Raw genomic sequence first — 9,584 nt, 5'->3', positions numbered from 1 at the left:
CCCCCGGGCTTTGATTTCGTCCAATTCCGAGAATATTTCCTTACTAGGATTTCTGAAACCAAAAACAGCAGAAAACAACAATCGGCACTTCGGCATCTTGTTAATAGGTTAGTTCCGGAAAATGCACGAATATGACATAAAGTGTGCATAAAACATGTAGATAACATCAATAATGTGGCATGGAACATAAGAAATTATCGATACGTCGGAGACGTATCAGCTTGCAAGCATGTGACTGGGTCACAAGAGATGACATACCACGGTACGAGTAAAGAATACTTGTCGGAAACGAGGTTGAACTAGGTATGGAGATACCGATGATCGAACCTCGGACAAGTAAAGTATCGCATGACAAAGGGGATCGGTATCGTATGTAAATGGTTCAATCGATCACTAAGTTATCGCTGAATGTGTGGGAGCCATTATGGATCTCCAGATCCCGCTATTGGTTATTGGTCGGAGAGGAGTCTCGACCATGTCTGCATAGTTCACGAACCGTAGGGTGACACGCTTAAGGTTCGATGTCGCATAAGTAGATTCGGAATATGAGATGGAGACCGAAGTTTGTTCGGAGTCTCGGATGGGATCCAGGACATCACGAGGAGGTCCGGAATGGTCCAGAGAATAAGATTCATATAAGGGAAGTTGATTTCTATGTTTCGGAAAAGTTCGGGTTTTTTTCGGTGGAAGACCGGGAAGGTTCAAGAAGGTTCCGGCGGTCCCACCAGTGGGCCCACGACCCTAGGAGGCCTAGCATGGGCCGAGGGGATGCACCCTATCCTAATGGGCCAGGGGCACATGCCCCTCAAGGCCCAAGTCGGCCACCCTTAGGGTTTTCCCCAAAACCCTAGGGGGGATCAACTTGGGGGGGGGGGGGGGGGAAGAATTCCCCCTCCCTCCTTTCGCTGCCGGCTCTAGATGGGTTTGGGGAATTGGGGGACCACCCAAACCGACCTCCCCCTATATAAAGAGGGGAGGGGGCAGGGGGCGCTCACCCCATCAGACCTAGCTCTGGCCGCCCCCTCTCTCCTCCATAATGTTGTACCGGCTTGGCGAAGCCCTGCAGTTTTTCTCCTCCACCACCACCACCACGCCGTCGTGCTGCTGGGATTCCGAGGGGATCTACCACACCTCCGCTGCCCACTGGAATGGGGAGAGGACGGGCTTCATCGACACCGTACGCACGACCGAGTACGGAAGTGCTACCGGATTGCAGCACTGGATGATCGACTACATCAACGACAAGATCTAATCTCGTAGGCTTTGGAATCTTCGAGGGTTAGTCTCACATACATCTCGTTGCTTTAATCTTGGTAGATTAGATCTTGGCTTTTCCATAGATTAGATCTTGGATTTATTCGTCTTTGCGGTAGAATTTTTTTGTTTTCCATGCAACGAACCCATCAGGTCCGCCACACCTTCAAGGCCCCAAGGCCACCGGAGGCGGAGCGGACCGACGGTATCGCCGGCGAGGAGAACGGAACCCTAGATGAGTTTTGTGGCTTCTTTCCACCGCCTCCTAGTTCTTTCGCACGTATGTACCTGATGCATCTGTCTCGCTTTATTAGCCTTGAGCCGTTCGCTGGTGTGCACAGTAACTTAAACTAATAACATTTATTAGACTTGAAGCTAGGGAGATGAAGAAATTTCGCCCCATCAGTTTATGTACTCCCTCCATACCGGATTAATGGGCAAGTACGCACTTCGAGAAACAAGTTTGACTACTAATTTAGTCAACAAATTATAAGATATGCATCACAAAAATTATTGGAAACATTTTTTGAATACGAATCCAATGGTATAATTTTTGTGACATATATCTCATATTTCATTGACCAAATTTGTAGTTAAACTTGTTTTTCGAAGTGCGTAATTACCCATTAATCCGGTATGGAGGGAGTAATTGCTCTTTAAAAGTTATCACTAAAATAATGACTAACCGAGTCGGTCCCGTGGCCGATAGGTTGATTTCTCTGAGTCAATCTGCCTTTATCAAGGGTTGATTTATTCTCGAAAGTGTTGTTTTCGCCCATGAGATCATCCATGAAATTCACAGGACCCACTCCTATGGTCTAGTTTTGAAACTAGATTATGAGAAAGCGTATGACTGTGTAAACTGGTATTTCTTGGATGAGATGTTGATTTCTAGGGGATTTGGGAGAAAATTTAGAGGTTGGATCTCTAGTAGCTTGGTTAATGGTTCCTTATGTGTGCGAATTAATGATCAAAATAGTGACTGAGGTATTTACAAAATCCCTTGCTAAAGCAGCGTCTAATAGTTTGATTAAGGGATTGCTCCCGCAAGTGGTTCCTGGGGGTGTCATCAGCCTCCAATACGCTGACGACACCATTCTCTTCTTAGAGCCGGATATTCATATGGCTAGAAGTTGTTAGAGATATATTTGGTATAGGTATATTAGGTAGTCTAGGATTTGTAATATCTACCTACCATATCTCTAGGAGAGCTATCTTAGCCTCCAAGTCTTGTACCACTATATATACTCGCCCATGAGGCGCAATACAACATCCATCATATTCCGCATATCTCTCTCCCTCTCTATCCTTCTACATGGTATCAGAGCGGCACGCTCCTTGACCTAGCCGCCGCCCGCGCTTCCGCCCGCGCCGCCCCCGGGGAGGTCAATCTCCATGGCCTACTCCGGGGGCCGCGCAACCCGTATGAGGGTTCCTCCGCCGATTCGTTGATCCGCTACCCTCGACCGGCGTTTTACCTTTTTGGTTTACCGATCATAGATCGGATTGAGTCGCCCATCGCCGTCGTCCTCTTGCGCCTCTACTCCGACAACGGCATCGACCCGCACCGGCCATCAACCGCACGGCACAGCCGCACGCGCCGCACACGGGGCGCCCCTACGTGCATCGCAGCAGGCTGTTCTTGCTCGCGCGGTCTCCATCGCCATCGACCGGGAATACATCGACAATGCCGCCATCGACAGGGAATACATCGACAACGCCGCCATCGACTCTGATCTGCGCGTCGTCCACATCATGGCGCGTATCGTGCCGCCGTCGGTCAGATCCGTCAGGCGGCCGGCGCCACGACCCGGCCGACCGGCCTCAGCACTGGACGGGCCGGCGCCACGGCCGGCAGACCGGCCACCTGACCGGATTACCCGGCGCTACAACCGGCCGGACCGGCTTCCAGACCGGGTCGTTCCAGACCAAATCGGGCCCAGAACCGGTGCCTACCGGGCCGCTATCCAGGGGCTTCCGCCCAGTCACCCGGCGCCCAGGCCGGCAGACCGGGCTCCAGGCCGGTTGGACCGGCGCCCCGGCTGGTCAGACCGGGCCCCAGGCCGGTTGGACCGGCGCCCAGGCCGGTCGTACTGGACCCCAGGCCAACTGTTCCAGCCGTGCATCTCGCAGTATTGGCGTCCAGTTCTGCAGCGCCATCGGCTTCGATCTGCGCGTCGTCCACGCCATGGCGCGTATCGTGCCGCCGTCGGTCTGATCAACCGACCCCGCGCACGTCTACGCCAAGCACGTCCCCGAGCACGCGCCTACCACCGATCGAGCATCGGGTTGCCGCTGCGTCGCCCCTTTGGGTCGCAGCGCCGCCGCCTTTGATCCATGCTGCTAGCCAACGACGATACAACATCCATCATATTCCGCATATCCCTCTATCCTTCAACAGAATTCTCAAGTGGATTCTTACCTGTTTTGAAAATCTCTCCGGACTAAGGATTAATTATCACAAAAGTGATTTGATGACTATCAATCTTTCAGAGGCTTGCGCCAAGGAGTTTGCCCAGGTGTTTTGTTGCAACTTGGGTTCTTTCCCGTTTAAATATTTAGGTGTTCCTCTGCATTTTACAAAATTGCAGAGAGAAGATTTGCAGCCAATTATTGACCGCATCATCAAAAAGATTTCTGGCTGGCGGGGAAAGCTTATTTCCTATGAAGTGAAGTTGAATTTGATTAGGACTTGCTTAGCAAGTACTCCTACATATTTGCTTTTGGTGCTTAAGTTTCCAAAGTGGGCCATAAATGCCATCTATTCCCAGATGGCAAATTTTTCCTGGGGAGATTTGGATGACCAACATAAATACCATCTAGCAAACTGGGGTTTGATCTCTAGGAAAAAAGAGTTTGGAGGGTTAGGTGTCCCAAATATCAGAGATATGAATTTATGCCTCTTGGGTTCTTGGTTTAATCGTTTCTTCATTACTGAAAACAAAATTTGGAGAAAAATTATTGAATACAAGTATGATACTCTACCTAGTGTTCTCTGGGTTAACGATAATAATGCCTCTCCCTTCTGGAAAGGTATTATTTGGGTTGCACCATCAATTAGAACTGGTTTTCGGTGGCAAGTTGGTAATGGAGAAAATGTGCTTTTTTGGCTGGATACATGGATATCTGATCACTCTTTGGCCACTATGTTCTGGGATCTTTTTCAAGTTTGCAATGAGCAGTCAGTTACCATTGCAGAGGTGATGGTTGATAATGAAATTTGTTTGACTTTCCATCGTTGTTTTAATGACTCAATGATGCTGCGTTGGTATGAGCTATGTGATTTGTTGTCGAAAATCTCTCGTTCGGAGTCTTTGGATAAACCTATCTGGCGCCTTGAGGCTAATGGTTCTTACTCTGTTAAATCTTTTTATCGATGGGTTAATGATGATGGGGTTAAAGTACCACATCTTGCTGCGATCTGGAAGGTACAGGTCTCAGGACGTGTACATGTGTTCTTGTGGCTTTTGTTACAAAATCGTATCCTGACAAGGGATAATCTTGCAAAACGTCGTCCTGTGACTGACCAAACTTGCCTGTTTTGTTCTGAGGTTGAATCGGTTCATCATTTGTTCTTCGATTGTGTTGTTTCCAATTTGATTTGGAAGATGATTGGGTGTGTATTTCCTGGTAGTCATATTAGTAGCATTGATGCGTTGTTTCTGCTTGGTTGTCTGGTGATCCTATTTGCAATATTGTGGCCACTGCTTTCCTAGTTTTCTTATAGAAGACCCGCAATGAAATGTGTTTTCAAGGAAAGAAATGTTTGAGCATGCTAGTGGTCTGGGATCGTGCGACTTCTACCCTGAGAAGATGGCGGCCAATCTACAAAGAATCGAGATCTCGGTTGCTAGATATGAATCTTCAGTTGCTGGATATCAAAAGAGCGGAATTACTGCAGATTGCCTGGACGACTTGAAGTCAGATGCAGAGCGGGAGCGTTTCTTCATTGAAAATACAAACTGGTACTCTCCAGTTTGATGGTAATCTGGCAAAATGTGTATACCCCTTTGCATACGGTTTATGGGAACAAAAAGTACCTGTTTTAAAGTAGTGCAGGAACATAGCTAGGGCTGCAAAAATACTTGATGTAACCCTCGCATGCTACTCTGTTATCCCCTGCTTCATTTTCAATAAAATGGAGCTGGGGGGGTTTCGGCTCCCTTGTTTTTCTAAAAAAAAATGACTTTATGTTACTACCTTATATTCTGGCTGATCTAATGCTTCCTTCCCTTGTATGTTGAAGACTGTGATTTCGGCACTCTAACAACCGCATGAGTACCATCGATAGCATCAATACAATCTTGTCAAGCCACAAAAAGAAATTCATGTTTCTGACCATAGTAATAATTTGATGAAAAGAAACGAGAGAATTGGTGCTCACCCTGGAATATGGACGCCATCTATATTTTTTAAATCTTGGGAGGTGTGCGACTAGTTGGTGGTTTGATCATATCTTCTCCGAGCTCTCCAACTACATAGCAGACTTTTTCAAAATAACGAGAAATAATTTTCATTTATCTCCTGAATATGATATGGATCACTTTAAACCTATGTTTATGACCCACGACATGAAGAAACATGGCAACTTTGTCTTCCATAGAGGTTTGGATGCTATCTTCTACAATCTTCTCCCCATGAATGTTTTGAAAAGTGTATAAAAAGGGGCTCTTTTCATTCAAAGCATTGGGAAAAACTCTACATCATTGGAGTTGTAGATGTAGTTCAGATTTGTGCAATATATCGAACGGGCAGGAGATAGGTTGAAACACTTGTAGCATTTGTGCAATATAGTACTGTCAATGTCGTGCACAAACTCGGCTGAATAACAGCAAAAATCACGCAGCGTCATATATGAGAATCGGGAACATGCCTGAACATATATGGTTTAGGAGCAGCTAAGGGTGAGAAACGCAACAGAAATCAGAGCTTCACTGCACCTTACGAAATGTACAGGAAAAACCAGAAACTACCGTTTATTTCAACTGTCTTTTTCGCTTGCAAACCGTAGAATGGCATGATCATTTCTTACGGAATACATGGAAAATAAACCACTTCTTCTAAACAAGTCCCGCACATGGCATAAGGTGTCCCAGTGTTCAAACCAAGCAAAACTTGTCTTTCTGACTAATCAAGCCATGCAGATACCTTGTTCAAATTTCAAATGCTTTCAATGGGTCCTTGGGGTCGATTTGATGGTAGAGAGGGAGGTCCGACCGGAGACTCTGCTGGCTGAAGCCAATGCTTCCCAGCGTCTTGAGCACCTCGTCGAACAGAATCTTGTTTCCAAACGGGGTGAAATGAAGTCCGTCACTGCATGATGTAATAATAAGGTTATCTGCTGCTTATGGTCAGGAAGATACACCATGATACACTGCAATGCTTTGGCAAAATACTCTGTAATTAAATCCTCGATTAAAAAAAACATGAGGACATAAAGAGCGCCATATTATGTATAAGCCAATTGATGATCGACTATCAAATCAGTGGATGAAGAACAAACTGGGAGATGATTATATAGTATCTGGGAACATCTACTACAGAATCTTCCCTTTTGGGGGAGTCGAAATTTTCTGTGTGTTCAAGCAGAAAATGAAAAACCTTCAACTTTTAACATAGGACAAAAGGGGTAGTATATACTTTGCTTTATTTGTAAATGCAGGTTTTTATCGGAAATTTCAAATGTTACAAAACAGAGTCACAGTGTAGAATATTAAGTGAAACTGTAGTATATACTTTGCTCTATTTGTAAATGCAGGTCTTTATTGGAAATTGCAAATGTTAAAAACTAGAGTCACATTGTAGAATGTCAAGTGAAATTTATGTGGCTCAATAATCATTGTTTTCACAGTGAGCCAGGTGATACTTGACGCAAATTATCAACTGATTCTCAGGTTGGGTTGTCAGATGCGGGTTACCAGTTTTCTTTTACTGCATAAGAATGCCAAGCATAACCAAGAACAACATTACACTGCAAAGCTTAAAAGCACTACAGGTTGACTCCATCGGATTCTCATAACTATGATTCTTCATTTTACTAAGAATGCCATGGATAACCAAGAACAACATAACATTGCAAAGTTTTAAGGCATTACTGAGTGTCTGCATCAAATTCACATGATTCCAATCCTTTATTTTACTACGAATTATTCTTCGGATAGTTTTAAATGGTAGTTTTTCAACGATAGTTTTGAGCAACAGTAAATAAGGAGACATCCAGCTCGAATATTTATATCCAGCCTTTTCTTTGGGTAGTCTCCAACAGTGCTTCTCAAGCAAGAACCAGACATAAAAATAACTGGACACAGACCAGATTTCAAGCAATCAGTGTAAATCCCGAGTAACAGTCTGTCTCAGAATTGCCACCGGTTGATTTCTCTTCATCAGCCACTTCCAATTATTAAGCTCTATTTATCTTAGCCTAGGAGGTAGAAGATTTCTAAAAGTTATAACATATTTGCATGATCGTAATTTGCTCACGGAGAAAAAAATTCCTACCATAGTGCAGATGTCTGCCAATCAGGAAATTTCTGCATCTGTGTCCAGATGTCTATAACTGGGTAATCCAATTCTTTGGCAACAGCTATGCATGCCTGTGCATAAGTGCCAGCAGCTTCATTTGTTCTTTCAGGCTGTCTTGAAGGATCATTATCTCCATATTTGTGTCTGCATGGAAAGATATAGAATAAGTGTGGCTTGCTCATGAATCTGCTTTGCTAAAAGCCATAATTACTAAAAAAAATTGAGGGATAATTTTTAATATTTGCTTCAAAGGAATCTTCAGCCCGATCACAGGCCACCAAGTGGCAAGTGGATATACATAGAGCCCTATATAATACACTCCCACGGGTATTGAAATGTGCATCATTTTGAGTCGGAACCGAATCAACTTATAAGGAACTCCACCTCATGGACTCATAAAAAAGATTCCAGTAGGTCAAATACTAAACACACCCTCGATACATTTTGTAAGTTCAGCCCAATTTCTTAACATTCCGATTGAGATTGACAGGTTTGCTTGACACAATTCACTGTATAAAACAAAAACCATTTTCAGCAGTTTCCCTGTTTTATTCATCACAATTATCAGGGATACAATGAATGAATTGATGATGTTAAATATATTGTTCTAAAGATACATGTCAGTACTACATTACTGACCTGCATCACGAATGTCATTTTGCTAAAGGAAACCAATAAGATATCTAGTGGATCTTATTCCGTTGAACTGACATCTGACCATTCACCATAAATAAAGCAAAACGAAGTTGATATATCTGCAGGGTGAGTGGGCTATTGTTACCGGATCCTCGCGGGCTCGTAGATTGGTGGAGGGGTGATGAGTATGATAGCAGCAGAGGGCCACATATTCTGCAAAACCAAGACAACCACATACGAGTAACTGAAGAAGCGAGCAGATTAGCAGCATTCCTTGCTCCAGGACCAGGACAGTATGGCAGCAACCTTGAAGTGGGCGCAGATCGCGCGGAGGTTGTCCTGGTACTCCGCCAGCGGCACGTGCTGGTGCCCCTGCGACCGATCGGGCAGGTTGGCGTCGTTGGCGCCGAAGAACACCGTGAGGGCCGCCGGGTCCGCGCCCCCGGCGGCCGCACCCTCCATGGCTCTATCCAGCACCTTCAGCGCCCACCGCGTGTTGTACCCGTCGAACCCGCGCAGCACCACGTCCGCCTAACCAGCACAAAATCCGATGTCACTTCTATACGCAGCAGCTAGCGGCGGCGCAGACGGAGAGTACCTGGCGGGCGAAGTGGTCGGCGAGGGCGGCGCCCCAGCCGCCGGTGGCGAAGGACTGCTCGGTGATGGAGTCGCCGAAGAGCACCAGCCGCGGCCGCATCTTCTCTCCCGCACCTCGACCACGGATCGGCCGCTGGAGTTGGCTGGTTACCTCGGAGATGAGATCACGGCAACTTCACGAGCAACTCACTTCTGCCCTGTGCTAGTACGTGTCGTGCAGGAGCCGGAGTCTTTTTTTATTATTATTGACATGACCAGTCACCAGCTGGAGGTCGCAGACCTGCATCTGCATTTCTTTTTTTTTTTGACCGGAACGCAGACCTGCATTTCTATTCGGGTGAGACGCCGCATATCGGCCCATGTAACAATTTGAGCCGATATTCGGATTTTCGCTGTTTTTTTAGACAGGTTAGACACCGCATCGGTGGTCTAGCTTGAATTTATTTTCAGGTCGCAGCCCAAAATTGGTTTCGGCTGTTATATATCCCATTGGAGATCTCGTGCGGGTGAAACCCCATCCACCCCGCCGCTGCTTCCGCTCCCGCCGACGAGAAATCCGCCGCGCGCATTCGAGA

General features: G+C 46.0%; 1 protein-coding gene across 1 annotated transcript; it reads right to left on the bottom strand.

Annotated features, from left to right (window-relative positions):
• Positions 1-6,232: 6,232 nt before the first annotated feature.
• Positions 6,233-9,109, bottom strand: LOC124659040 (GDSL esterase/lipase At5g45920-like). Its single transcript, XM_047197003.1, has 5 exons — positions 9,011-9,109; positions 8,719-8,943; positions 8,558-8,625; positions 7,753-7,920; positions 6,233-6,567 (listed from the first exon to the last, which is right to left on the bottom strand). Exons 1-5 carry the CDS (start codon positions 9,107-9,109, stop codon positions 6,408-6,410), a joined length of 720 nt encoding a protein of 239 aa, XP_047052959.1. The 3' UTR covers positions 6,233-6,407.
• Positions 9,110-9,584: the final 475 nt, after the last annotated feature.

This window comes from Lolium rigidum, chromosome 6, assembly GCF_022539505.1.
Source record: "Lolium rigidum isolate FL_2022 chromosome 6, APGP_CSIRO_Lrig_0.1, whole genome shotgun sequence".
Lineage (NCBI taxonomy): Eukaryota > Viridiplantae > Streptophyta > Magnoliopsida > Poales > Poaceae > Lolium > Lolium rigidum.
Note: the sequence above shows the minus strand (reverse complement) of the source record. Positions and strands in the feature narration are given on the sequence as shown.

Excerpts from the sequence above, each read along its gene's own strand:
- LOC124659040 (XM_047197003.1), bottom strand. The coding sequence starts at position 9,109 with ATGCGGCCGCGGCTGGTGCTCTTCGGCGACTCCATCACCGAGCAGTCC. Across the intron at positions 8,944-9,010 it reads CCGACCACTTCGCCCGCCAG|GCGGACGTGGTGCTGCGCGG; the intron begins GTACTCTCCGTC and ends TGTGCTGGTTAG. Across the intron at positions 6,568-7,752 it reads TGGCAGACATCTGCACTATG|TGACGGACTTCATTTCACCC; the intron begins GTAGGAATTTTT and ends TACATCATGCAG.